Source organism: Thermothelomyces thermophilus, chromosome 1 (assembly GCF_000226095.1).
Source record: "Thermothelomyces thermophilus ATCC 42464 chromosome 1, complete sequence".
NCBI lineage: Eukaryota > Fungi > Ascomycota > Sordariomycetes > Sordariales > Chaetomiaceae > Thermothelomyces > Thermothelomyces thermophilus.
This window is the reverse complement of record NC_016472.1, coordinates 9,343,506-9,371,183: the sequence shown is the minus strand read 5'-3', so window position 1 is coordinate 9,371,183 and position 27,678 is coordinate 9,343,506. Positions and strand designations below refer to the sequence as shown.

Genomic DNA, 27,678 nt, shown 5'->3' with positions numbered 1-27,678 from the left:
AAAAGTGACATTATTCTGAGCACTGGAAGTCTTCGAGGCTGGAGAATCAGAACTAGACGTTTGACTTTGGGGTCAAACATATATAAGTCGCGACGCGACGCGACTGCACTGCAACTTCAGTGAGTTGAAAGTTCTAGACCCACTTTATTTTTGATAGTGAGCAGGGGGCACCGAACCTCATACACTTGGTTCATAACGACGAGCTAGTGGCTACCTACTTGGAGGTTGCGTAGCTCAGACCGTTCCAGTTATCTCAGTATCGAAGTCGCGACGCCCCATCTTCGCAACAACTCATCGTTCGTACGCACTACAAGCCTGGCTTGGGATAGTCAACCACGAACTTGGTCGAGCGCACATCGCAACGCCCTTCCCGCCCCACAGCGCGCTCATTGCCTTAGGCCCATACATGAAAGAAAGACTCACCCAGTTAATTTGAAACAAGAAGGAACCACTCTGGCACTCATCAATGCATCATGCCTTCGGCCGATTTAGCTGAGTGGGAGCTTCCACGGTTGCGTGCATCTTTTCTGTTTCAGGTTCGGTCCTCGATGCCAACCATATCAGATCAGAGTGCTCACTATACCCCCATCCCAGGATGACTACAAATATCTCTCCCCAAATGATCAAGCAGCGAGCCAGGGTATGCATGCATTGGATTTTTCCTCTCCCAGAAAGGCGGCGATGCTGATATACTTTAGACCTGGCTGAGTTCTTCGACGTCAAGTTCTATCCATACAACCGTCCGGGAGCTCCGCCGGTTTTCGCGGCCACAAGCAAGAAGCATGTAAGAAGAGACCCAGTTTTGCGGCTTCTGCGGCTTCGCTAGGTTTGAGAAGTGCGACTAAACCCAGTGTCTACCCGCAGGCTGTCATTTGTCGGTTGAACCAGACGGATAGGGATGCCCAACCCTGTGAGATAATCCAGCTCATCAGGGACGATAGCGTAAGTCTTCGCGGGTGTACGGCAGGTACATTCCGATCAAGCAGCCCTGACGATTGCACGCCATTAGGACGATGCCAACTGCGCTAGCTGCTGGTCAAAAGACCCGTTAACCAACGAACCACTGCTCTGCGTCGCCGGCACCAGCTCCAACATCAAGATCTACAATGTGAAGCAGGGGAAGTTGGCCAAGGTTCGTCCACAAGTCTCCCTGTGGCTAAAATAGCGGAGACTGACCATGAACAGACGCTCGTCGGCCATGGAGGTGTAAGATGACCAAGGAAACCGTGAGATATCCAATAGATCACCAAGTTGACCAGGGCTAGGGCATCAACGACATCGTCACTTCGCCAGCTAATCCGCTCATCATAGCGTCTGCGTCAGACGACACGACTATACGGATATGGAGCCTCGCGCCGGCCCACGAGAAGCAACCCTGCGTCTGCATCCTCGGCGGCGAAAGCCACTCCTACGACCTGCTCAGTGTTGTACGTCTGCTTCCAAGCCGGAATTCATCCCTAATTGCCATTCCGCCTACGTCGGCGCTAACACCTTACCAGGCTTTCCACGACAACGGGCGCTATCTCCTATCTACCGGCCACGATCAGGTCATCAACCTAGTAAGATAGATGCTGGTACCTCATCTCTTACCACGTCCAACTGACAGCCCGCAGTGGGCGCTCCCCGAATTCCCAACCGAACACATCGACATCCCCATCGTCATACAATATCCCCACTTCTCCTCCTCCGAAATCCATAACAACCTTGTTGACTGGTAAGAAACCTCGTTGCCTTGAATCCCCACCCCTCCCCCCCTTCTTCCTTCCTTCTCCCTCCCTTTTACACAAGAACGAGAAGGAAGTCTAACCTCCGGTCCCTCACCCAGCGTCGCCTTTCACGGCGATCTCATCCTCTCGCGCGCCTGCCACGAGGACACGATCGTGCTCTGGCAGGTTGAGGGCTTCTCCTCGGCCGATCCAATCCCCGGACCCCTTGACGCGCCCACGCCGACCGACATGGCCAAGCAGACGCGTTCCTACTTCGCGCCCACACTGTCCCAGTCCCGCCCGGCCATGTTCACCCGCCTGGCCCAGTTCCACACCCCAGACTGCGGCGTGCAATTCTTCATGCGCTTTCGCATGTTCCACGCCCCCGGCAAGCACCCGATCCTGGCCTTCGCCAACGCCAAATCCAAGACGTTCTTCTGGGACTTTGCCCGGTTCGGGTCGTACAGCCGCTACATGGCCGAGCTTCGGGAGGCCAGGGAGGCCGGCCGGCCGTCGGTTGGCGAGGGCGGCGTGCAAAAGCCTGCTTGGCTGATGGTCAAGAGGGGGAAGAAGACGGCAACTGCGGCGACGGCAACTGGCGCGGCTGGCGACGGGACAACCAGTCTGAGGTCGTTTGTCATGGGCGGTAGTGGCGGTGCCGGGAGCGGTGCGGGGGACAAGGAGTCGATGGTCTCGGCCAGTCCGGACCCGGAGAGCGTGACGGGGCTGGGCCACAGCAGGGAGACGCTGCAGGCTTGGGCAGAGATGTACGACCTGTCGAATCCGGTGGGGCAGATCAAGGCACATCGCACCGTGCAAGTTGAAGGGGGTTTCGTAGGGAGGCAGGTCGGTTGGAGCCCCGAGGGAGAATGGTGCGTAGTGGTGGGCAACGGGAATCGGGCGCTGATTTACCAGCGATGGGCGAAGGAGAAGGGTGTGGCCACGACTATCGCGTGAGGTTGCATGTAGTGTACAATCGGGGCTGCAGTCGCGGGGACGCTCTCGCGAGAAGTGGTTGATTGTTACATATCGAGACTGTACGATAGCCGTCGGCGGCGACCCTGTCAGACTTGCATCGACGAGAACATGGGGAGCACCGATTGACCCTCGTCTGGAGTGTCATCCTCGTCATCCGACACCAGAGACTCGAGAAGCTGTTCGCCATCTTCCCTTAGCCTTCCGCCGGCCTCCTTGATCTGGCGCAAGAGGCGTTTCGCTTTCATGCGCTGACCAGCCCGTGCTTTTTTACCTTCCTCCTCCTCCAGCGTTGACCGCGGTGGGGGAGGCACGCACAGATCTCCAATGTAGAGCGCTACCATGGCCCTCAACCTGAGCAGCTCATGGTCCCGAGCGAACGGCAACGTCTCCATGACGGTGTCCATCCGCTGCGCGACGTCTTCCATGCGTCGGAGCGCCTCGAGCCGAAGATGGTTTTCCTTGTCGCGCAGCCGGAGCTCGCGGCGGCTGAGGCCTCGCAGGTGTTCCTCCCCTTCATGCTCCCGGCCCGTTTTGTGTCTTGCCGGGCCGTAGTCCATCATCGGCTCATCCACATCCATGTCCTCCTCCTCCTCCTCCTTCTCCTCCGCCACCACCTCCTCATCATCACCCTCTCCGTCCCACCCATCGCCCCGCTGCAGCCTCTCCAGGCCCCTCCTGTGCGCAGCGTGAGCCTCCTCCATCTCGGCGCTGAACAGGGCCACCTGGAAATCCATCACGCTGCTAGCGGTGCCGGGATGCTGCTTGCTATACGGGTACTGTTGGATGAGGTACTCGTAGTACGCCCGGAGGCGGGCGAACCTCGCGGCCCTGGCCTCCTCGTTTTCCTCTTCTTCTTCTTCCTCCTCCTCCTCCTCCTCCATTAACCCCCCCTCCGCATCGCTCCCGCCCTCTTCCCTCCCGGGCAGCTCCCGCCGCCTGGCCGTCCGTTCGCCCTCGCGCATCAGGATCTCGGCGCCCATCTCCCAGTACCGCTCCCGCCGCAGATCCACCTTGCGCCCGTACACGCGCGCCCGCACCAGCAGCCCAAACGCCCGCTTCGCCGTCGCCACGTCCCCCTCGGCCAGGCACCGCCGCACCACGGCCGTCAGCCACCCGACGCGCGCGCGGTAGGCCTGCGCGAGCCGGTCCACCTCCCCACCACCACCCCGGCTCTCCCTCCCCTTCCCCTTTCCCTTCCCCGTCCCCGTCCCTTTCCCCGTTCCGTGGCGCTTCGACTCCCTCCCGCCGTCCGTGGTGGCGCCGCCGCGAGAGCGGTCCGTCTCGGCCTCGGTGGTCTCGCCGTCGGTCGTCCGCCACCCTCCATCGTCGTCGTCGTCGTCTTCCTGTTCGCCATCGGCGTCGCTTGCCGCGGCGGCGGATCGAGATCGAGACGCCGGGCCCGCGTCGGCATCGGTATTGTCCAGGTGGCCATCACCGCCGTCATTTCTGTGGTCGTTGTCGTTGTTGTCGTCGTCGTCGCCGCTACCACCGTGCGCTCTTTGGGGCCGCGGGGCGCGGTGAGGAAAGCCCGGATAGGCTTTGGACGGGACCGGTTTGTGGATCGGGTAGCCGGCGATGGCGAATTGCCTGAGAGTGTCCGGGGGGTGAGAGAGAGGGTTGATGACTGGGTCCGAGGGGGTGCGTTTGCGCTTGCGGTGGGGTGCGACTGAAGGCTTGTTCATCATTTCTCCCTTTTGTGTAAGTTTTTTCTTTCTTTCTTTCTTTTTTTTTTTTTTTAGTTTTCTGTTTCTCTCTCCCTTTTCCCAATCTAGCGTGGTTCAATCGGTTGCGCGGTATTAAAACGCAGAAATATTGTTTTCGTGATGGTGAGTTTTGTGCCTAACCAAACGGCGATTCATTCAGTGATCAATGAAAATGTGATGACGGGTTCAGAGCTTTGACATGTGGTCGTCGCTGGCGGAACCTGGCTCCCCCCCCCCCCTTTTTCCACGCTACAACACACCGTGGAACCAGAGTATAATCTCATCGACATAATCAATGGCCGTTTATTGATAAGCGTATAGCGTCTCCATTTGGTAGCATTGGCGAGCTCTGCTTGGTTACAGTGAGAAGTGAGGTGAAGGTGAAAGATTTTCATGGCCGGATAGTAAATGGAGACTCTCATCCCCTCCATATGACAAGATCTGATACCACCACAAGTACACACTTTCCTATACTCCATACCTCTCGCGCAAAGAATCAACGGGATTAAACGACGTAAACCCGGCGTGTTTCCCCCTTTCTAAACCTCTCCAAGCCTCCCGCATATCGCCCTATAGACTATTCTGCCCTATTCCATAGGTACCTTACACCCCTGCCACCATAACCTTTCCCTCGTCCTGTAAGGGATAGATAGGGAACACCGTGCCCGAACTGAACGCTATGCCCGGGCGGGCTGGGCGTGCATCGAGTCTATTTATGTACAGTTTCTGATGTACAATACACCTCCCATTTTATGGCTTCCGCTCAAAGTAGACCCATTGGCCCTCAGCAGGCTGCTCCTCAAGAGGCTCCCAGCTAGAGAGACCTGTCAGCAACCGGCACGCCCGACAGAAGAGAAACTCGATAGGTGACGGTACTTACACCTTGTGCTCGATCATGGTGTCAACCAGCTTCAGCTCGCCCTCGGCGACCTGGATGACCTCCTCGATCAGGCCGGCGCCGATCTTGTTCTCGAGCTCCTCGATTCTGCATCAAACATTGCATCAGCACCTGCTCGTTGGAGCGGCAACCTCCGAGTACCCACTGGTCGGCCGTCAGCTGCGGCTCCGGCTCCCACTCGACGTGGTCGACATCGGAAATGTCTTTCCGCTCGAAAATGTGCCTGAGATCCTGCCTCTCCTCGAGCGTCCGGCTGCCCTCGAGCTCCGGGCCCTCGTCCTGCTCGCCGTCCCACTCCTCGTACCGCATGTCCTCCTTCTGGGGGATCTGGCGCACGACGAAGGCGCGGCCGCCGCGCTCGACCTTGATGGCGCGCGCGCCGTCGACGCTGTCGCTCCCCTTAACGTCGAACTCGTCCGGGCGCTCGCTCAGCAGCTTCTGCGCCTTCTCGGCCCACTCGTGGTACCCCGGGGGCACCACGGACTCGACGAGCCCCATGCGGTGCTTCGTCAGGGCCTCGACCGATTGGCGGTAGACCGAGTGCTCGGGCACGGCCTTGAGCTTCTCGAGGGTCGTAGAGTAGAGGTAGAGGAGGGTCGAGCGCGGCGAGGCGTGCGTGTAGAGGCCCGTCAGGCCCGTCGGGGTGCCCGGCTCCAGGTAGCGCGCCGCGGGCCGGACGGTGGCGAAGAGGCGGAGGGTCGCGCGCATCGTTGCGAAAAATGATTCGGCAGCGTTCCCGTTCGGTTTCTTCTTATTCGTTTCCTCGTTTTCTGCTGGCGGTTGATTGCTGCCGCAGAGCGGGAATTCGCTCGGGGAGTGCTCGTCTGCTGCTTCCCCAAGTCAGAGCTTCTGCCTACCAATCGCCCAATCGCCGGCTCCAATTGGGGCCGGGAGCCTGAGCGGGACGAGGCAACGTCACGTGACTGATGTGCAACGAAGGTAATCCGTACAGTACCTGCGTATTTCCAGCTCACTTTTCCCTAGTTAATTATACGGATGAAATACACCAAATCGTGCTCTGCGTTACACGGTGCCTTCCATTCTCGGCTGACAGCGCCGGAGATGCAAGCAGCTGGGCTAATAAACAAGCTAAACTGGAAGTCTCCGCCTAAAGATTGAGTACCTCCGGGGAAATCAGTTCTGCAGCGCCACTTCACCCTTCCTTCACGGCACCCCACCTCGGTTGATGTGCGGTTCAACCTTGAGGACTCTCTTTCATGGCCCCTCGAGTTCGCCAGAGTGGTCGGTCATTTGAGAATCATGAATCATGGCTGTGCCCTTTTCTTTACATTTCTCTCCCCCTTCCCCCCCTCCCTCTTAGAATCAAAAACAAGAATACCGGGACCATGCATTTTCCCGACGCCTGCCAACGCCACGTCGCCCTTCCAAAGTTCATGTCATGATGCTAAACTAAAAGAAAAGGAGATCGTCCTCATCCCAGCCCATCCCCAAGAATGCTTCCCTCGCTGCCTTCTCCATGCCTTCGGGCCCGCAAATTAATACCATCGCGTTCCTTTCGGCCGGCGGAGCGCCAACCTCCCTCTCGAAGAAGGCCCTATCCATCCGCCCCTTCAACCCCTTCCACCCGTCTCTCGGCCTGCTCAGAGCGTGCACAATCCTACACCTCCCCCGGCTCTCCCGCACCAGCCCATCCAGTTCCTCGCGCAGCAAGATGTCCCCTTCCCCGCGGTTGCCGTCGAGCACCAGACACGCCGTCTCGTCCCGCTCGCCCCTCGCCACGGCCCGGAGGACGGCAAAGATGGGGGTCACGCCGGACCCGCCGCAGACCATGACGAACCGGGCGACCGTCCGCTCCCGGCCGCCGACGACGCACCTCCCCGCGCCCAGGTACTCGAACTTGCCCACGGGGCCCTTGAACTCGACGGGGTGGCCGACGGGCAGGGAGTCGAGCGCCTGCGTCATGCGGCCGCCCTTGCGCGACCCGTCGGGCGAGTCGCGGTAGATCTTGACGAGCACGCGCAGGGTGCCCACCTCGCCGCCCTCGGACAGCGGCGTGTAGGCGCGGATGATGGCCTCGCGCGTGACCGGGTCGCGCAGGCGGACGAGGAGGTGCTGGCCCACCGGGAGGCCGACGGCCTGCGCCGGCGAGGGCAGGGTGAAGTGGAAGACCTTGGTGTCCGGTGATACGGCCGTCTTGGAGGCGAGGAGGGCGCGGCGCCAGGTTTTGGGTTGGAGGAAGACGGCGGAGGAGGAGGAGACCGCCTCGTCCGAGGGCTCCTCGGAGAGGTCGGCCGAGGCCGGCAGCGTGCCAATGTGGTAACTCGGCATCATGGCCTTGGCGTTCTCGCTGTCTGTGTTTCGTTTTTTTTTTTTTTTTTGGCCGTGTCAGGGTTGGTTGCCGAGATAAATTTGGAAGGGAAGAAGGGAGAGGGGGTGGGAGGGGGGGAAGAAAGGAAGGAGGGAGGGCAACTTACGAATCGCGAGGAACTCCTCGCTCACGTCTTGTCCCGCGGCGTTGATGATGGAGGCGGCGCCGCCGGGATGGCCTTCGAGGAACTTGGTGCCGTCATAGACCTGGCCGTTGACGACGAACCACGGCTCATCCTCGCCCGAGTGCTGGCGGAGTTCTTCGGGGGTGATGCGGCGGGTGACCTTCTCGTTTACCATGCTGATCTCTTTGGCGGCGGGAGCCTCGTCGGCCGGCGCCGCGTCCTGGCCGCCCACCTTCTCGCCCCAAAACCCATTGGTAAGGTTGCCCCCTTCTTTCTTGACCCGCTCCATCCAACCGCCGGGCATCAGCGCCGGCTGGGTGGGGTGCTCGAATCGCAACGTGTCGCTCTCCTTGTGGATGACGACCCGGTACCATGGGTTGTTCATCATGCCCAGCACGCTCCAGTACATGTCCCGCGGCTGCACCATCATGGACTCGTCCATCGCCCGGATCATGACGTCGCGGGCGTCTCGCAGCCGCGACAGCGGCACGTCCAGCGACCAGAAGCACCAGCAGAAGCACGTCTCGCGCCAGGACACGTCCAGCCTCCCGCCAAACAGCGTCTCCCCCTCGGGCGCGAGCCGGTACAGGTCTTCCGGGTACGACATGGTCGCCAGCATCCACGTCCGGCCCTGGTCGAGCGTCACCTCCAGACGGGTCACCCTCTTGCCGCCGCCGGCGTAGGCGTACCCCCGCAGCTTGTACGTCGCCGCGTCCCCGCGCGCGATCCCGAGCGGCACCCTCTCGTCGTGCGCCGGATAGCAGATGGCGCTGTTGGTGTTGAGGTCGTAGATGGCGTACCGCTCGTCCTTCCAGACGTCGGGCCGGTCGGCGCTCTCCTCGGGGCTGATCACGGTGGGCAGCACGCGGTTGTCGTAGATGTGGTACCAGCTGTCGCTGGGCTTCGCCGTGACGATGATGCGCTTGAGCCACTTGACGCTCCTGCCGCCGATCTGGCCCGGGATGATGACGCGGAGGGGCTTGCCGTGGTCCGGGGGCAGCGGCTCGCCGTTCATGCGGTGGGCGAGCATGATGCCACGCGCCGGGTCCGTGGCCCAGCCGAGGCGGACCGAGGTGCCGTAGCAGCCGTTGGGCAGGCGGTCGGCGCCCTCGAAGCAGACGTACCGCGCACCGCGCAGCGGGGCGGCGCGGGCGAGGAGGTCGGGCAGGGCGACGCCCGTCCACAGCGCCGTCGACAGGCCGGCGGCACCCCACGAGAAACCCTTGGTCTTGCGCACCACGTTCTGCTCCTTGCGCCGGTTGCCCGCGCACACCAGGGTGACCGGGTACGTCACCTGGTCGTACGTCCGGATCAGGTCGCGCAGCGTGAGCGTGATCGGGTGGGCGACCATGCCCTCGACGGTGAAGTCCCAGTCGAGCACGGATGAGTCCTCGACCCGGGGGACGGCGCCATGGTTGCGGACGTAGTGCAGGTCCTTGGTGGTCAGGAAGCCTTCGTCAAAGAGGTCGGTCAGGGGGGGCTCGACGTTGAAGGGGTGGACTCCGGTGAGCCGGATCAGGCGGGGGTCCCGCTCCACGTGGTCATCCGGCGTTTTGAGGTCCTCGGGCAGCACCTTGTTCTGCCTCGACGGCGGAGGGAGAGGGTACGGAGGGACGGATCGTCCGAGGCCATCTGTCGGCAGGCTGAGACCTTGTTTCTGATATTCGTCAAAATCCTGCAGCGGAGGGGTTGGCGGCAGGTGTGATGGGAAGGTCATCGGGGACCCTTCAAGGGAAGAAGAGGAGGAGGTCGTCGAGGGCGCCATCTCCATTGTCGTCGGTAGGCGGTCGGACCCAACACTCTCTCTACGGACAATGGGGACGAAAGAAGGGGAAAACGCCCACTAGATGGGACCAAGACTGTACAAAAAGACTGTGTGCACTCTCGCCAGGAGAGGAAGGGGTGGGGGGGCGCCAGGGGCCTCCGGGGAAGGGCTGGCACGAAGACTCTGAAATAGCTACACTAGTACTAGGGAATGGAAGAACCGGGGAAAGCATCGAGGTCGGGTATGGGCTCCCAACTCCCGCCGCGCACTTCGTCTTATTCCCGTTTATGAAAGGGAACAGGGAACATCAACCCGTAGCGGGCATGGCTTCTCCGTGGCCTGACCGGAGTTGCATGATATCGGCAACCGGCAATGGCTTGATCTACTAGTACACGAATAACAGATTCAATGGCGAAGAAACTTGGAACCATGGCGGTGTAATCCGTACGGTGGGCCTGCCTTGGCTCCAGCTCCGTGTAGAATATATACTACCCCGTGACGCCATATGGGGAGAGAGCAGGGACAACGACGATGCGCGATAGTATCGTGTAGTGTGGTGTACCCACCCACTCTGACCGGCGGTCCGCGGTCGTCCGAGGAGGAGCCCCGGAGATCAAGGCGTTCAAGGCGTGTTACTACTAACAACTAATGTTTCCTCGATCCGTTAAAGGCGGAAACCACCTAGTGGAGAGGATCGTCTCTTTTTCCGCGGACATGCCCCAATCGGTGTGCGTCAGACACAGGAATGGGCGGACTGCGGCAGCAGGTCTTATCAGCAGTTTCGCCGCGATGAGGCATGCCGCAAATCAGGCCGTCCGATAAGGCGGTCCACCCGGAAGAGTCGCCGGAGATGCTCGATCCTGCCTACCCACGGCGTTGCCACAATGGACTGGCAGCGCAGGACCGAAAGTATAAATCCGCGGTTTGGGAAGGACGCTGCATGGAAGCATTCTCTCATTCCGGACCTAGGAAATGTCCTGCTTCCTGCTGCAAACGGAGGGGAGTTGCTGCCAATTGAGAGGTCGGACTTCCGAGTTTGAGGTAGTAAAACTTACTATGTACAGTACTTCGTATCCGTATGTACTGTACAGTACTGTACAGTACGTACAACTTACCCCCACGCCTTGGAGCGTGTGTTGCTTTGCCATTTCCGGATAGTGTACGGATTACACTAGATCGATTACACTAACAGCATGGGAAGAGCTTAGTCCACGGGTGTGGTTGCTGTTGTTATCAGCGATCCTTGGCTTGTCGATGTGGGACGACGGGTTTTTTTCCCGCAGCAAAGTCCAGATTCCAGAACCCTATCTGTCAGGGACCTCCTGCGCCAACAACGGCTGAGCACACAGCGCTTGGCTCGCTCGGGCCAATCCCGGTTCGGCTCGCCACCAGCCGACATTGGACCAAGACCCGCTCCCATCGCGGCTACATACAAGTACCTCGTTCTCTTCTTATCCTTTGCCTCTCTTTCTATTCTGGATACATACTTTCATGGTAACTCGACCTCGTGATTGCAACTTGAGAAGGATCGACCCACCGCTGAGACCTGAGACCAATTGCCCGTTCGTGTGGACCGCCAGCAGCCAATGCTGAATGCGTCGGTCAAGTCGGCGTCGAGGTAATCGTCGCTGTCGACGGAAGACATTGTTCAAATTTGATCATAGAGCGTTTTCTTTTTTCTTCTTCTTCTTCTTTATTATTATCGACAACAGCTCCGACTCTACGCGATCATGGATGATGACGAAGGGCGCCAACACCATCTCGAGAACAGGAAACGGATTGGGCAACACATTAACTAGCAGTTTTTTCCTTATAGAGTTCTAGTCGAGACCTGATTCCCACCTTATTCTGCTGCTATCCTTAGAGAAATAACCTGGAATGCCCTGTTCCTTTCCTGCCTGAATTGAACATGCTCTGAAACTCCTTTTCTCAGTCGTGGAGCGCCATGTTCCTAGTTCTGCTCTTCCATTCTACCTTGAAGTGTTTCGTACTCCAAATCTACGCCAACCTAATGCGGTAGCAAATTAAGCGCTCGGCCTGCGCTGGTGGTGCTAGGTCCGGCGGGAGAGGTGACAACCTGTGGCGCGGATTACAAGTAGGTTGGTACTATTACCCTAACCCTAGTTGCCTACAGGTCCTGAAACCTCGGGGCAAGGCAAGCCCGGAGCCATCCTTGGAAGCCAGCGCGGGGCTGGCGCACTGCGGGGCAATTCGCCGAGAGAGTCGAGGACCACCGCCCGAAGCGCTAAAACGCGCCTAATGGCCCAATCTTAATGCGTGCATGGTTGAGAGGGAATCCACCAAAACTGACCACTACCAATTCGTTCACCGTACCTCCTCCAACTTTCAATCACCGCGGTGTTCCCATCACTTGCAACTGGCACCTCGACAGCGCAACCTCGCTGGCTTCCCGCACGCTCTAGGAGTCTCCTCTAACACGGTGCCTCTAGAGGCTGCTTCTGCAAATTACGTCACCGATGCCTACCATTGCTGATGGGGATTGTCGTTTCCGGTTTCTCAACCCTTAGCATCTCGAACTCCGAATGCATCGCCGCTGCAGAACCGATCCTGCCTGCATACACCAAGAGAACGGCCCGCCATGAATCGCGCAAGGAGGCGTATGCTCGACCACCATGTGTACTGCCTCTTCTGGTTGAGATGGCTAACTCGTGGTCCCAGATGAGCTGCGCGTGCTAAACACGCGAGCTTGGAACGGGGAGAAGGGTGAGTATGGACATATCTTGACTCCCATGAACCACTGCTAATAGCCTCATTCCACCCAGATATCTTCCCCGTCGCCAGCTCCCTCGACTCGACCATGAAGAAGAACACCGCGTTCATCAAGCGTCTGCGAACCGCCATCTCCCCTGCAACCCTCAACACCTTCCTCCAAGAGATCAAGACCGTCAGCCTGTCCAAGTACCTTTCTGAAATCGTATCGGCCTGCCATGAAGGCTTGTGCCGGCTCAAGTCCCCAGGCGAGATTGAAGCTGGTGTCGAGATTGTCAGCGCCCTGCACCAGCGCTTTGGGCCCGCCGAATTCACATCGTACCTGGGCTGGTTCCTCGGAAGGTCGATGGCTACGCCAGACAAGAGCGTTTTGAAGACCCTCAGCTCGGAAGCGAGAGAGAAGGAGGAAAAGGACCGGTTGACGAGGCAGCGGGTTCTCCTACGGGTTGTGACTGAGCTGTGGCTTGTTGATGTCCTGCGCACCCTCGACGACATCAAACGCCCGGACGATGCTACGAATGGGAGCAGTGGCAAGCAGGCCGAGGTGAAGGCCCGTTCGTCCGCAAAGGGGGGTGCTGCCGAGCCTTTCCCCCTCGAAGTCCTGAAGGACCTTCTTAACCATGACCGGGAGCACGCCAATCTCCCGCTGCTTGTCGTTTTCGTCAAGGTATTCAGCTGGGATATCCTCGGCGTCAAAGCCGCCGGTTCAGAGGGTCGCAAGACCGTCGAGGAAGATGGTGCGACAAAGACTGGGGAGGCAAACGAGGATCACGAGGGCGAGCCCGAAGCGACGCTCCAAGATCCTCCCTTTGCTCCGCCCGAGCTGCAAGAGCGCTTCAAAAACGTCTTGAAGCACTACTTCGAGGACGTCAAGGGCCATCTCGTTCGAGATCAAAAGGCCATCTACAACCAGTCTCGCAAGAACGCCGAGGCCTATGTCAAGTCGGGCGAGGTGTTCGAGGACCGCCAGGCGAGCTTCGAGAAGCAGGTCAAGGCCCAGGAGCGTCTCGTGGCTAACGCGCAGGTCATTGCCGATGTCATTGGTGCCGAGATGCCGGATCTGAAGGACAGCGACGACGCTTCCGGTGGCGCGAACGGCTCCATTGGCATCGTCAAGGCCGGAGAGTATCTGCGCGGCCAGGGAGACGGCGCCGGCATCTGGGAAGACGAAGAGGAGCGTCGTTTTTATGAGAACCTTGTTGACCTTAGGGGCAAGGTTCCTAACATCCTCCTCGAGGAGGTCAAGAAGAAGAAGGCCGACGCAGACGAGCAGGTTGGCAAGAAGATCGATCCTTCAGAACAGGCCGAGGCACCCAAGCCTGCCGACACCGCCGCCGACGATCAGTCGGTGGCCATCGCGAACAAGACGATCGGGGCCCAGGTCGATGCGCTGCTTTCTCGGCTGCCGGACCTCACAACCAAGGAAGCGGCCGACCAGACAGCCATCGACTTCTGCTACCTTAACTCGAAGGCTTCCAGAAACCGGCTCATCAAGGCGTTGACCGATGTGCCGAAGGGCCGTGGCGATCTCCTCCCCTGCTGGGCCAGACTTGTCGCCACGCTTGGCCAATACATGAGCGACATCCCAAAGGGGCTCGTGGAGTACCTCGATTCCGAGTTCCGAAGTCTGCAGCGGCGCAAGGAAAAGGAGTTTCTGGGTCAAGTAAGGCTCAGCAATATCCGCTACCTCGCTGAACTCACCAAGTTCGGCATTGTTCCGGAACACGTCGTCTTCCATTGCCTCAAGGTCAGTCTGGACGATTTCTCGCGTATGAATATCGAGATCATCTGCCACTTGCTCGAGAATTGTGGCCGGTACCTCCTTCGGAATCCGGAGACCTCTCCTCGCATGTCAACGTTCCTTGAGACGCTTCAGCGGAAAAAGTCGGTGCAACACATCGGGCCGGCCGAGAGGATGCTTATCGAGAATGCCGTGTACTACGTCGATCCACCGCAGCGTCCGGCGATCCAGCAGAAGGAGAGGACTCCAATGGAGCTCTTCATCCGCAAGCTCGCGTATTCAGACCTGACCAAGAGGAATTATAGCAAAGTTCTGAGGCAGATCCGCAGGCTGCACTGGGAGGAAAAGGAGGTATGTTTTCTTTCAGCCTGCACATCTGCACTGCGTGCCGCATTTACCTAACCTTGGTTGGATAGGTGGTCGCCGTGCTTCACAAGGTCTTTTCCAGGCCAGACAAGGTCAAATTCGGCAACATTCACCTCCTTGCGATCCTGTTGAGTGCTCTCAACAGATACCATCCCGAGTTCGTCATCGGCGTCATCGACTCCGTCATTGAGTCCATTGCATTTGGTCTTGAACAGAACGACTTCAAGTTCAATCAGCGCCGAATTGCCGAGGTCAAATACCTAGGAGAACTCTATAATTACCGAATGCTCGAGCACCCCGTTATCTTTGATGTCATGTACAAGATCATGACTTTCGGCCACGGTATGCCACCCGTCCTGTCGAGACGCAAAGTTCCTTTGCTAATTCGAGGCTTAAGGTGGCCCACCAATCCCTGGTCGCATTAACCCCTTTGACCAGCCTGACGACTACTTCCGCATTCGCCTGATCTCCACCATACTCGAGACCTGTGGCATGTTTTTCAACAAGGGTGCCGCCGGAAAGAAACTGGACTACTTTCTTTCCTTCTTTCAGTACTACATCTATACCAAGAACCCGCTGCCCATGGACATTGAATTTCTCGTTCAGGACATATTTTCCCTGACCAGACCTCAGTGGAAGCTGGCGTCTAACTTGGAGGAAGCAACGAAGGTGTTTCAGCTTGCCATGGCCCAGGATCAGAAGTCCTCTGGCCTGGACAAGGCTGTGGAACAGGACGATGAAACAAGCGGAATATCTAGCGACGACGAGCCTGTCGGGGACCAGGATGATGATGACGAGTCGGGCTCCGAGGATGGCGAGGTCGAGGCTGAGGCAAGTCCCTAATCCGCTCTCTTGACATCAGAGGCAGAGACTGACGGTGTCTCGACCACTCAGGACGCTGAGCCGGATCAGGCCGACAACGGCAATGAGTCTGGGGGAGAAGAGGAAGAAGAAGAAGCCATCGTCGTCACCAGAGAAGAAGAGCAGATCGATCCCGAATTCGAGGCCGAGTTTGACCGCGAATATGCGAAGATCATGGCCGAAAGTTTTGAGACGCGCAAGTTTCAGCCGAAGCAGCCTTTCGATCTCCCTCTCCCCGTCCGGCCCAAGAATCGTGATGCTCCGAGCGGAGAGGCTACCGAGAGCAGTGCCGGGACCCCGGGTGGGAAAATGGCTTTCTCGCTGCTGACAAAGAAGGGCAACCGTCAACAAGTGAGAGCTTAGCTCCCTCGCGGTGCTTTTAACGTTAGCTAACCACTCCTAGACCCGAACGGTCGAACTGCCCTCGGACTCAAACTTTGCCGTTGCTATGATCAACCAGCGGCAGGCGGCAAAGGAGGAGCAACAGCGGATCAAGAACCTGGTTTTGAACTACGATCTACGGGAGAGTGAAGAACCAGATGGTATACAGCTCCCAATTTCTCTTAAGCCAAGCACCATTGCTCACCATATCCCTGCAGGTCACGACAGAGGTCTGACACACCATCACCTCAACCGCCTCGACCCTCGGTCAAACAAGGAGCGCGGACAGCGGGTTCGGAAACTCCAACTGAGCGACGTTGACTGGTATGTTTACCCCCCAGAAAGTGACACTCTCAGTATTGCGGGCAAGTGCCCTACGCTATCCGGCGAACGTTCTATGAATCGAGCTCCAAATCACGGAGGGCAAAACGTCTTGCAAGTGCAAACCCGTCGATGCGGTGGCGGACCAGAAGCTTGACTAGCATTGACTAGCACCTCGATGAAGGGATTCTGCTCTGGGCAGACGTCGAGGACAGTTCCCCAGAACACTCTACACCCGGAGAAGCCCCTCAATCACCACGAGCTTTTTCTGACAAAAAGCCGCGTGTGCGGTGCGTAATAGGACTTGAACCGGACCGCAAAGAATCTCAAACCCTATGACTTTCGACGGTGGCAAGCACTTAAGCTATCGGGCAACTCCAACCGGCGCACTCCAGCTCCCTTCAGGGAAGATCATGTTGGCTGCCAGGAATGCGGGCTTCTCGGCCGCAGAAGAAGACAGACACTCGACCTATCTGGCGTCTGCTGAACCTGCCGAGACTCGTCAGTCACCAAGTCAGGTCACCATCATACTAGTAGCTGGGGAGGCGGTGGGCGTTGTTTGGTGAATGCCACTGACGACGCATCCAGCATCCGGACGCAATTGTCTAGCGGGCGGAGGTCAGATTTGTCTGTGGGCTGCTAGCTCCTACCAGCCCGGTCCTCCTTGACCTAGCGATTGCGTGATGACAGCCTGCGAGTGAAGGACCCGCGGTCCCCGGAACGGGTAGATTCCCTGAAGAGACGCGCTCGATAAGTCTGCTCGCAGACGGGTTTTTTTTCTACCCAAAGCGAGTGGCTATCAGGCTAGGCAAGACGACCATAGCGTGTGCGATACACAACAGATTGCAGAATTTTACACGACCTTTGGGGCTCCCGTGTTCAGTGTATGATAGCGTCCAGTCTACACGATCGGATGCCGTGTGACCATGTTCAATGTTGGTAAAGTCGGCCGGGCTGAACTTGCCGGCGGAACGGAGGTGATACACGTAGACATTCAAGGGTACAATGTATGAAAAGCAGGATAGCTCGAGGCCCCCCGAAGAAGGCAACGGGAAGCTTCGAACCTGCTCCCCATGACCGATCCGATAAACCGCTCCCCGTCTTAGCGGCCACGTGATTCCCAGTGTGGGCATGTAGTGTAAAGGTTATATCCCGCAAAGCGATGACGAATTTTCATTTCATACTACTACTAGACTAGTCTGGAAAAGTTCGTTTGGGGAAAACAGTCTGTATGTATGTACTGTACTGTATGTACATACATATACCTCTTCGTGAACGCAACGGCTGTTGGTGACCTGATGTCACATTGTCCCAGGGGAGAGACCCCACACCCGCACCCGGCCCGGCGGCAGATCTGCCGCGCCTGCTTGTGGCTGCCCTCCCGCCCACCAAGGCAAGCAAGGTTCCAGCAGCCTCCTTCCGTCTCTGCGGCTCCGAGTGGCCAGGTCTAGCGCGCTCGGCAGATGATGTTACTTTGTCTCGTGGTTGTTTTATATTGTTTCTTCATGGTTCTCATTGCAAATTTCGGTTTCGTCGGTACGCTTGTACGTACGACGTATGTACTGGCGCCAGGCCATGTCCTGTTTCGTTTCGCACAAGCTCTGCTCTGTGCTGCAATGGTTCCGGGAATACACACCCTTTTTTTTTTCCTTGTTCGCTCGGTTCCTTCCGCCGGTCCTCCTTTCCGACGTGCCAATAGGGAGGCAACGCCGCGGGAAGGTTCGATGTCTTCGAGTCTCCAATCCACTCTCAGATGCGCTCAGCTCGTCATCTCGCCTGCTGCATACGCTGCCACTTCGGGGCCAGCCGATGGAATCTTAGTTCCCGGACCAATTGTTTCCTCTTTTTTTTTGCTCCTTTTTTCTTTTTTTCTCTTCTAGGTTCGCTGTCAGCTATTGTTGCATGCTCTCATTGCGTTGCTGGTGCCATCGCCTTGTTGAAGTTAACGAGTCTAGGCGCCTTTCAAACATCTTGCTCGCTTCCTCTTCTGCAGAGCCCGAGAGAGTGCTCATGTCTTTATATAATTGTTTTTCTCTATATAAATTTTTCCTCCTATTGTCTTCTCTTTCCGATGTCTACGAGTTCGTGCGAGGTTCAGACCTTATCCCCCTTGCTTGACCCGGAAACGATTATCAGAGTTGTTCTTAGTCAACGCTCTGTGAGGTTCAACCCGTTCCCTTCGCTCGGGAAAGCAGACATTTGTCAGCGCAACGACTACATGCCCGGTATTCTCGACCGTCAACCTAAGCCCTTGCGAACCGTAACAAAATTTGCCGAACTTACCTAGCCTCGATCTCGCGCCACCAACACGCGTCTGTCGATCCGGGCCCAGCCTGGCGGCGTGGTTGGCCCGACGTGGTTCTTTTCAGCGCATACTTGGAGCGTCCAGGCCCAGAGGTCAGGGCGCAGATGCGCATCCGGGTTGCTACACAGCATTAACTGCGCAGTTAAAATGCTACCTCGGCCATTTGACGCGGCTCTTGCGAGATGGCGAAATCCGCAGCACATCATTGTTGGGTGCACCAAGAGGGAACCGGCTAAAGTGTCTCTTCATTTACAGATATTATACACTATTGACGGCTCGGCCTGCCAGGCCCACCTGAGCTCGTAGCCCGTATGCTGCGAGTATACGGTTACATGGCACGACTACTGGTTGGGGCTGGCCGGTTGATGGCGTGTTCGTCGATGTCGGCTTGAATGATCAGCGCTCTCCAGTCCACGTTCTGGTTCTGGTTCTGGTTCTGGTTCTGGATCTTGGGTCAGATCGGTGAGGTCGCGGTTTGCTGTGTCATGCGAGAGAGGCGGTTATTCTCTGCTGTCCCCTTACTGACAGCTTCCCCGTTTTCCTCACCTGCTCATCTCTCTGTTCCATGTTCGCTGGGCTGGGCAAGGCTGCGGTCGCACACTCTGGGTGCGAGCCCGCTGGTTTCCTGAAATAGAAAACACGGCCCTCGCCGGAAATATTTTCTCTGATACGAGGAGGTTCGCTCTCCTGGGAACCAGGGGACTAGAGATTGACTGGCCGCCGGCGCTGCAGGGTAGCCGTTCGCTTGTGCACCTACCCGTCAACCGCTTCGTTGCAGCTTCCCACGCGCCAACGCAGCTCAGTTTTCTCGTATGGATCACGGCGTGACTTCTCGGCTGTCGTTGTCCTTCTTTATCATCACTCCTGTCTCCCTGACGCCGTCTGCCGTTTGAGCGGCTCATACCATCGTTTTCGCCTCTTCACTTTTTTCGATCGCTCTTCTTCAGAATGGCGGCGGATGGTGTGGAAGAAACATGGCCGATCAAGGACGTGAGTCGTGACATATCTCATGCGCAGGGCCGCAGAGCGGGAGAGACTGAAGCTGTCGGCAGATCGTGTACACCTCCATCGTAGGCATAATTATGCTTGCTGCCTTCCTCGAATGGGTCCTCTGGATAGCCGCCTTCCTCTACTGTTTGTGGAAGGTATTTGTCAAAGCCGAGCACTGGACCGTTCGGGTCCTGGCAGTCCTTGTTGGAGTCGCTTTTACGCTGCTCAGGTATTCCGCGGCCGCCCCCAAAGCTTGATCAGCGTTCAACAGGCAGCTGACATGTGTGTCGAACAAAGGTTCATCTTCCTCCCCATTATGGTCGTGACGCTGCCACTTCCGAGCGTCATCGCCCGCTTCTGGCCCCCAGCCATGGTCACGTTCCTCCAGTGGTTCGCTTTCTGGAGTTTTGCCGGTCTCCTGACAATCCCCTGGTTGTTCTGCGTCTACCAGATCGTCACGCATCAGCTCGGGAGAACGAAGCGCATTAAGCAGGTCCTTGACGAGGTATCCGCTCCCAAGGTCGTTATCGTGATGCCTTGCTACAAGGAGGAGCCGGACGTCCTGATCACCGCCATCAATTCCGTTGTCGACTGCGACTATCCGCCTTCCTGTATCCACGTCTTCCTCTCCTTTGACGGAGACCAGGTGGACGAGCTGTATCTCAACACCATCGAGAAGCTCGGTGTCCCGCTGACGCTCGAGTCGTACCCCAAGAGTATTGACGTGACGTACAAGGCCGCCCGCATCACCGTCTCGAGGTTTCCCCATGGCGGGAAGCGGCATTGCCAAAAGATGACCTTCAAGCTCATCGACAAGGTCTATGAGAAGTACCTCAAGAGGAATGACAACCTCTTCATCCTCTTCATCGACTCGGACTGCATCCTCGACAGGGTCTGCCTGCAGAACTTTGTCTACGATATGGAGCTGAGCCCGGGCAACCGGCGGGATATGCTGGCCATGACGGGTGTCATCACATCAACCACGAGGAAACACAGCCTCATCACCCTCCTCCAGGATATGGAGTACGTCCACGGCCAGCTCTTTGAACGGACGGTCGAGTCCGGCTGCGGCGCCGTCACCTGCCTTCCGGGCGCCCTGACGATGCTCCGCTTCTCGGCCTTTCGGCGCATGGCCAAGTATTACTTTGCCGACAAGACTGAGCAGTGCGAGGACCTCTTCGACTTTGCAAAGAACCACCTGGGCGAGGACCGCTGGCTGACCCATCTGTTCATGATCGGCGCCAAAAAGCGGTATCAGATCCAGATGTGCACGTCCGCCTTTTGCAAGACCGAGGCCGTCCAGACGGTGCGGTCGCTGATCAAGCAGCGCCGCAGGTGGTTCCTGGGCTTCATCACCAACGAGGTTTGCATGTTGACCGATTGGCGGCTGTGGAGGCGGTATCCAATCTTGGTCCTCGTCCGGTTCATGCAAAACACCATCCGCACCACCGCCCTGCTCTTCTTCATCATGGTTCTGGCGCTGTTGACCACGTCCAAGAAGGTCAACGAGCTACCAGTCGGCTTCATCGCCATCTCGCTCGGCCTGAACTGGCTGCTGATGATATACTTTGGCGCCAAGCTCCGCCGTTTCAAGATCTGGCTCTATCCCATGATGTTCGTCCTCAATCCCTTCTTCAACTGGTATTACATGGTCTATGGCATCTTCACGGCCGGCCAGCGCACATGGGGCGGCCCGCGCGCCGACGCAGCCGCGGCCGATGCGAACACCACCGCTCAACAGGCCATCGAAAAAGCCGAGCAGACCGGCGACGACCTCAACATCGTGCCCGAGTCTTTCATACCCGCAGCCCAAAAGCGCGCAGAGGCCGAGCTCGCCGCCCAAGGCGCCCAAGGCGCCCACACCGACGGCGACCTAGACGAGGACGAGGATAAGCAGGATACCGGGAGGAACAAGCGAAGCAGGAGTACCCGGAGATCTGGCACCATCACCGGCATCGACACCGGCGCCAGCACCGGCGGCGCCCTCCTCCTCCCTCCTGACCAAGTCGACGGCCGCTTTGCGGCGCCCGAGCGCACCGCATCCGGGTGGTACCACCACCCGGACGACTCCGTCTTCACCCTCGCCACCCCTTCCTTCTTCGAGAGCAGCGCCTCGCCCATCACGGACACTAACACCAACTACAACCGCTTCATCTCCCTAAACGAGGCTGAGACCGGCAGGAACTATTTTAGCAGCAGTAGTAACTACAGAAACATTCACAACAACGAGGACTCTAGATATTCGTTCGACAGTGGTCTCTCGGGACCGCACGGGGACGACGGCAACGGCAACGGCAACGGCAACGGCAACGGCAACGGCAACGGCAGCGGCAAGGATGTGGCGGTGTACATGCCCCAAACCGTCGAGAGCATCATGGGAGAGGAGGACCGGCGCAAGTACGAGCTCGCGCAGGCGAGTCAGGTCCGGCAGCTTCTCGCCATGCGCGAGTCGCGCGTATGGAGGAGACTGTCGCAGCGGCAGCGGCGGCGGCGGCAACAGGAGCGCGGCTACGTGGTCGAGGTGGGGGACGATGACGGCGGGAACCGGCAGCGGCCGCAGCAGCAGCAACAACAACAGCAACAGCAACAGCAACAACCGCGAGGAGAGGTCAGCTTGCTGGACGGGAGTGTTGCTGCTGAGGGTGGGAGGCGGCCTCTTGTCCCTCATCCTCCTTCTCCCCACTCTCCTCCGCAGCCGCCTCAGACCGCCGGGGCGAGGTCTGGGAGGAGCCCACTGGGAAGGGCGAGCTGGACGCGACCAACCACGGCAGACGACCTAGAGGCGGCAATGGGGACATCTCCGACCCGGGAGCCGGGACCTAATGGCGGCGCCTCGTCGTCAAGAGACAGATCTGGGAAGACGGCGAGGTAGCGGTAGTCGTTCAACAGGGGTTTTGGATACTAGATTGTCTATGGGCTGCTCTTTGTTGTTCGTCTCTTCCAAATGGTTCGGATGTACTCCATTGCTCTCGGTTTCGACATTAAAAGGCGCGTCGGTGGCGTTGATTTCAAAAAGTGCCCTTTAGACTGAGGAGATGTCACCATATGGCACATGATATGTCGAGGAGGGCAATGTGGCTGTATGTATGTTTGTACACATGTTTGCATGAACAGTACCTTCGTATACGTCCATATCTTGACCTGCACTTTCACCGGGACGCATCCTGCAGTCCTGTTTTTGTTATTACTGCGCCCTGCGAGACGCTATGCAAGCCTGCACGCATGCACGTAGGGATCCAGCTTGAAGAGAAACAGAACATACACGCTCTCGGCTCCCTGCCGCGTCGTTGTTTGCCTCGTTCACACGGGATATTGTGGCGCAGATCGCACCATCTTGGATAGGGCACAAGCCTTATTAGCGACCAGATATACATACCTGGCACCTTCACGGAACTTCCGAGTAATAAAGTCATGGATTCACAGCGCAGTGCTTGTCAAAGCGAAGTCCTGGAGTCCTACGAACCTTCTTGGCCACCAGTTTATTACGTACTAGGGATCCAACGCCCGTGGGTCCGTTGGGTCTGGGCATGACAAAGAGGTTGAATATGGTGCAATTGGGCATTGCATCTGAAGAAAAAGAAAAAACCATCAAACCGCTAGCTATGGTTTCGTTTGCTTCGTTGGTCCGAATTCTCCGGGAGTCCGCGTTTCGGTTTCCGGTTGGGCATCCATTAAGGCGGCGACCGGCTAGTGACGATATGCCTGGTTTTTCCGTCTCGTGGCGAGAGTAATAGTGACTTCCCCTCTCGAGCGTAATTCAGAGTGTCCCAAGACAGAGACATACATACAGTACACCATACATAAGGCATGAGTAGAGAGCATGGCGGGGCACTCAAATGCGAAAAAGTGCGGAGGGGCGGTGGCTTGGCAAATGTCAGCAGTGTGTGCTCTTGCTGGCTGCGGCAAAGTGCCTTCGAGGTGGGGTGATAGGTGCACGCGAGGCGTGCAATACGTGATAAGGTTATCGGGCGATGGTTATCGCTCAGACCCTCGCTTGGTAGTGTAGGAGCAGGTCGATGTCAGGCAGCATCGGGGATGGACAACATCAATTCCCAATCACAAGACCACTTTACCGGGACTGAGATTTAATCACATTTCTAAAGCATTTCTGATTGGATAAGATGGATGAATATTGTACATACCGCGAGGAATCTCTTGTAATATTAGATCCTCTCGTTGTGAGGTAGCGCCTGCCCTGCCCTTCTGAGCCAATCTCGAATCTTCTTCCGGGTTCCGCCAACTCTTGGCTTAGGCGCCGACGCCCCGGTGCGGGGCTAGCGGCTGCCCCCCCATAAGGCCCCATGGAGGGGAAACCCGCCCTTGGTTCGCCAGCAGAATCGGGCTCCTTTGAAGGTCTGATTTTTTTTTTTTCCTTTTTCTGCCTGCCAACTGGACTTGCTGCTTTGTCGATACAGGATTTCCAGGTTCCCCTTCTCTGCACCCGATAGACCGACTGCCAGACGCTGCATCTGCGCAGACCCTTAACCTTCAATCGCATACCTTCCCGACACTTCACTGAGCTGGTAAGCGCTTTTCCATAAACAAAGCCGTGATTGACGATATCCGGTTCGCTCGTCCGACGGTTCATTTGTTTACACGAAGTGTTGCTTCTTTTAGTGCCCCTCACTTCCCGCCCAACATGAGTGTCGTCGGTAAGTTGCGATTTCCCTTCCCCACCTGCCCGGCCATACCCTTTGCGCGCCGCAAGAACAAGACGCTGACATGCAAATGCGCTGCAGGTGTCGATTTCGGTTCCCTCAACACTGTCATCGCCGTCGCGAGGAATCGGGGTGTCGATGTGGTACGTAAAAGTTCCTCGTCTCTGCCGCCACCGCCCGGGCCCCTTATAAAATATCGAGCTATGCGCCAGAGCCAGATGGGGATAGCGACCAAGACAAGCAGTACACAGCACTGACAGGCTCTGTTTGCAGATTACCAATGAGGTTTCCAACCGGGCAACTCCGTAAGTGTCACACACCGCCCGTCTCGTCCTGGAGCCTGGAGCCGGCGTCTAACCTCGGGCGACAGATCGCTCGTCGGCTTCGGCCCCAAGTGCCGCTACCTCGGCGAGGCCGCAAAGACCCAGGAGATCTCCAACCTCAAGAACACCGTCGGCTGCCTAAAGCGCCTCGTCGGACGCTCGCTCAACGATCCCGATATCCAGATCGAGCAAAAGTACATTTCGGCGCCCCTGGTCGATATCAATGGCCAGGTCGGCGCCGAGGTCACGTATCTCGGCAAGAAGGAGCAGTTCACGGCAACACAGCTCGTTGCCATGTTCCTCACCAAGATCAAGCAGACGACCGCCGCCGAGGTCAAGCTCCCCGTGTCGGACCTGGTCATGAGCGTGCCCGCCTGGTTCACCGATGCCCAGCGCCGCGCCCTCATTGACGCCGCCGAAATTGCCGGACTGAAGCTCCTTCGCCTTATTAACGACACAACTGCCGCCGCTCTCGGCTACGGCATCACCAAGCTCGACCTGCCCGGCCCCGACGAGAAGCCGCGCCGGGTTGCTTTCGTCGACGTTGGCTACAGCGACTACAGCTGCTCCATCGTCGAGTTCAAGAAGGGCGAGCTCGCCGTCAAGGGCCACGCTTATGATCGCCACCTCGGCGGCCGCGACTTCGATCGCGCCATTGTCGAGCACCTGCAGAAGGAGTTCCTCGGCAAGTACAAGATCGACATCTACAGCAACCCCAAGGCCCTGTCCCGCGTCTACGCCGCCGCCGAGAAGCTCAAGAAGGTGCTCTCTGCCAACCAGCAGGCGCCCATGAACATCGAGTCGCTCATGAACGATATCGATGTCCGTGCCATGATCACGCGGCAGGAGTTCGAGGCTATGGTCGAGCCTCTGCTCAACCGCATCGACACCGTCCTGGAGCAAGCTCTTGCCGAGACCAAGCTGAGCAAGGAGGACATCGACATCATCGAGGTGGTCGGCGGCGGTAGCCGCGTGCCGGCCATCAAGGAGCGCATCCAGAACTTCTTCGGCAAGAACCTCTCCTTCACGCTGAACCAGGACGAGGCCATTGCCCGTGGTTGCGCTTTCAGCTGCGCCATCCTCTCCCCCATCTTCAGGGTCCGCGACTTTGCCGTCCAGGACATCATCAACTACCCGATCGAGTTCGCCTGGGAGAAGGATGCCGATATCCCCGACGAGGACACCAGCCTCGTTGTCTTCAACAAGGGCAATGTGATGCCCTCGACCAAGATCCTTACCTTCTACCGCAAGCAGCCATTCGACTTGGAGGCTAGGTACACCAATCCCGAGAGCCTACCGGGCAAGGTTCCTCCCTTCATCGGCCGCTTCTCCGTCAAGGGAGTCAAGGCGGGCGAAGGCCCCGAGGATTTCATGATCTGCAAACTCAAGGCCCGCGTCAACATCCACGGTGTCCTGAACGTCGAGAGCGGCTACTACGTCGAAGATCAGGAGGTGGAAGAGGAGATCAAGGAGGAAGCTAGCGAAAAGAAGGACGGCGATGTGAGTATTCTTATGCATCCTGGAAACAACCCCTCATCGGTGGCCTCGGAGCAGGTGGGCGCTGGTGCGTCAGAGGATACGATCCAGAGGGACTCGAAACGTCGCAAGACCGAGACTCCTCCATCGGGCGGATCCGAGGCCGCTACGACGGATGCCGAAGAACCAAGAGCTGAGCTAACCACTGAATCCTCGCAAAAGGCCATGGACACGGACAACAAGGAGGAGAAGCCGAAGACACGCAAGGTCAAGAAGCAAGTCCGCAAGGGCGAGCTGCCGATCGTCAGCGCGACGCAGTCCCTCGAGCCGTCGGCCAAGCACGCCGCCACCGAGAAGGAAGCCGCCATGGCGATGGAAGACAAGCTGGTGGCCGACACGGAAGAGAAGAAGAACGAGCTTGAGACGTACATCTACGACCTCCGCAACAAGCTGGACGACCAGTATGCCGAGTTTGCCAGCGAGGAGGAGAAGGAGAAGATCCGTGAGAAGCTCACGGCTACTGAGGTATGCTTCTTCTGAGCGATGAGCGCTCCCGCTTACGATAAGGCACAACGCTAACTGTAGTCACAGGACTGGCTCTACGACGAGGGCGACGACACCACCAAGGCCGTCTACATCGCCAAGATGGATGAGATCCGTGCTCTGGCTGGCCCCGTCGTGCAGCGTCACTTCGAGAAGGTCGAAGCCGAGCGCCAAGCGCTCCAGGCCAAGCTTGAGGCCGAGAGGGCAAAGAAGGCGGCCGAGGAGGAGGCGGCCCGCAAGGCGGCCGAGGCCGAGAAGGCTGAACAAGAAGCCGCCAATGGTGGTGGCGCTGCCAATGGTGGTGACGCTGCCAATGGTGACGGCGCTACGAAGGACGAGGAGATGACGGATGCCGACGCTCCGCCGAAGGCCGAGGTTGACGAGGCTGGTGGTGCTCAGCAGTGAGAATCCAATGATGTGAACAATCTCCTAATGGGACGTACGACTCCCCAGCTTGCTTTGGGTTCTTCCTTTTTCTATTCTTACCGGACGCGGACGTGAGGGTGCCAAAAAGGCCCTTCACAGGGTGGTCTTTTTGATAGATGGGTCTCATAGGAATATGAAGCGAAAGCATGTATTGGGCGTCAATGATCTGTTAAAAGAGGTTCTCATGACCAAGAATTCGAGTCGGGAGGTACGACACAGAAGCTACATGAAGGCCAACCGGTACATGAGCGGAAAGAAGGGTACAAGAAGAAGACATACACTGGGGTTTAGAGGTGGAACTGCTTGTTCTTCAGAACGCACCTGGGCGTGGGATGATTTCAACGAAGGCTGAGAAATTGTCTCCTCTGCTAGTTTGATTTTCTTTCCTTTCGCAGGCGGAGAGTATAATATGGACGCTAATCAAGTCGCTTACTGCTCTCGCTTCACGCATATGAACCAACCCCCTTACAGTTTGTGTTACACACATCTTAGCGTTGTTATTGTTCCGTTTACACCTTGGACTACCTACCCCCCCCCCTTCCCCCCTCCCCTTTCTGTAGCAGACCGGCAGAGGACAATTGCAGGGATATTTCTGGTGTTTGATGCAGAGTACCACGGCCGAAGTAAATAAATGATCACGGCCGGCGCCATAGAGAATGCTCTCCCACAGACAGCCACCAATAACAGTCAAGACCACGCGGTACGAGTATAAGAAAGAACCTGTACGTACGCACAAGCGGGGTTTGGCTCTACATGTAGCGGCTGCTGAGGTATAGGTAGGCAACGGTGAAATCAAAACCTTCTGAACCCCATCGAGGGTCCTACACTCAAGTAGACAGACCATGTTGTGACTGCGACTGCACCCGAGTGCCAACAATGCCGACCCAGCACGGCAACAAAAGGGAAGGGAGGGGGAGGTTCTTCCGACCAAGCAGAACGATGATGCAGTGCGCGATGGAAATAGCTGCACCAGCAATGGGAGGGAGGAGCGAGGTCAACAAGACCAGCCGGCTAGCTCTGTGGCCCCCCACCGCAACTTGCCTCCCCCTGACAT

At 57.7% G+C, this 27,678-nt stretch overlaps 7 protein-coding genes across 7 annotated transcripts; 4 read left to right on the top strand and 3 right to left on the bottom strand.

Moving 5' to 3' along the window:
* Window positions 1-164: 164 nt before the first annotated feature.
* On the top strand, window positions 165-2,717 carry MYCTH_2299279 (uncharacterized protein). The gene is made up of 10 exons (XM_003660634.1): window positions 165-536; window positions 595-640; window positions 699-784; window positions 865-942; window positions 1,010-1,132; window positions 1,186-1,206; window positions 1,266-1,427; window positions 1,500-1,559; window positions 1,614-1,714; window positions 1,826-2,717. The coding sequence occupies exons 1-10, from the start codon at window positions 474-476 to the stop codon at window positions 2,661-2,663; spliced, it is 1,578 nt and encodes a 525-aa protein (XP_003660682.1). The 5' UTR covers window positions 165-473; the 3' UTR covers window positions 2,664-2,717.
* On the bottom strand, window positions 2,717-4,564 carry MYCTH_2299277 (uncharacterized protein). Its single transcript, XM_003660633.1, has one exon. The coding sequence runs from the start codon at window positions 4,367-4,369 to the stop codon at window positions 2,771-2,773; it is 1,599 nt and encodes a 532-aa protein (XP_003660681.1). The 5' UTR covers window positions 4,370-4,564; the 3' UTR covers window positions 2,717-2,770.
* A 442-nt stretch (window positions 4,565-5,006) lies between these two features.
* MYCTH_2299276 (uncharacterized protein) lies at window positions 5,007-6,022 on the bottom strand. The gene is made up of 3 exons (XM_003660632.1): window positions 5,431-6,022; window positions 5,268-5,372; window positions 5,007-5,201 (listed from the first exon to the last, which is right to left on the bottom strand). Exons 1-3 carry the CDS (start codon window positions 5,991-5,993, stop codon window positions 5,138-5,140), a joined length of 732 nt encoding a protein of 243 aa, XP_003660680.1. The 5' UTR covers window positions 5,994-6,022; the 3' UTR covers window positions 5,007-5,137.
* A 352-nt stretch (window positions 6,023-6,374) lies between these two features.
* Window positions 6,375-9,762, bottom strand: MYCTH_2299273 (uncharacterized protein). Its single transcript, XM_003660631.1, has 2 exons — window positions 7,721-9,762; window positions 6,375-7,597 (listed from the first exon to the last, which is right to left on the bottom strand). The coding sequence occupies exons 1-2, from the start codon at window positions 9,507-9,509 to the stop codon at window positions 6,696-6,698; spliced, it is 2,691 nt and encodes an 896-aa protein (XP_003660679.1). The 5' UTR covers window positions 9,510-9,762; the 3' UTR covers window positions 6,375-6,695.
* Window positions 9,763-12,021: 2,259 nt separating this feature from the next.
* MYCTH_2299268 (uncharacterized protein) lies at window positions 12,022-16,447 on the top strand. Its single transcript, XM_003660630.1, has 9 exons — window positions 12,022-12,121; window positions 12,183-12,227; window positions 12,287-14,325; window positions 14,391-14,682; window positions 14,738-15,171; window positions 15,235-15,552; window positions 15,605-15,743; window positions 15,801-15,906; window positions 16,205-16,447. Exons 1-9 carry the CDS (start codon window positions 12,103-12,105, stop codon window positions 16,209-16,211), a joined length of 3,399 nt encoding a protein of 1,132 aa, XP_003660678.1. The 5' UTR covers window positions 12,022-12,102; the 3' UTR covers window positions 16,212-16,447.
* Window positions 16,448-18,997: 2,550 nt separating this feature from the next.
* Window positions 18,998-22,157, top strand: MYCTH_2299267 (glycosyltransferase family 2 protein). Its single transcript, XM_003660629.1, has 3 exons — window positions 18,998-19,198; window positions 19,261-19,427; window positions 19,496-22,157. Exons 1-3 carry the CDS (start codon window positions 19,157-19,159, stop codon window positions 22,068-22,070), a joined length of 2,784 nt encoding a protein of 927 aa, XP_003660677.1. The 5' UTR covers window positions 18,998-19,156; the 3' UTR covers window positions 22,071-22,157.
* A 1,375-nt stretch (window positions 22,158-23,532) lies between these two features.
* MYCTH_2299262 (uncharacterized protein) lies at window positions 23,533-26,769 on the top strand. The gene is made up of 7 exons (XM_003660628.1): window positions 23,533-23,721; window positions 23,816-23,850; window positions 23,938-23,999; window positions 24,130-24,161; window positions 24,227-25,679; window positions 25,734-26,180; window positions 26,247-26,769. The coding sequence occupies exons 2-7, from the start codon at window positions 23,838-23,840 to the stop codon at window positions 26,601-26,603; spliced, it is 2,364 nt and encodes a 787-aa protein (XP_003660676.1). The 5' UTR covers window positions 23,533-23,721; window positions 23,816-23,837; the 3' UTR covers window positions 26,604-26,769.
* The last annotated feature ends 909 nt before the right edge of the window (window positions 26,770-27,678 follow it).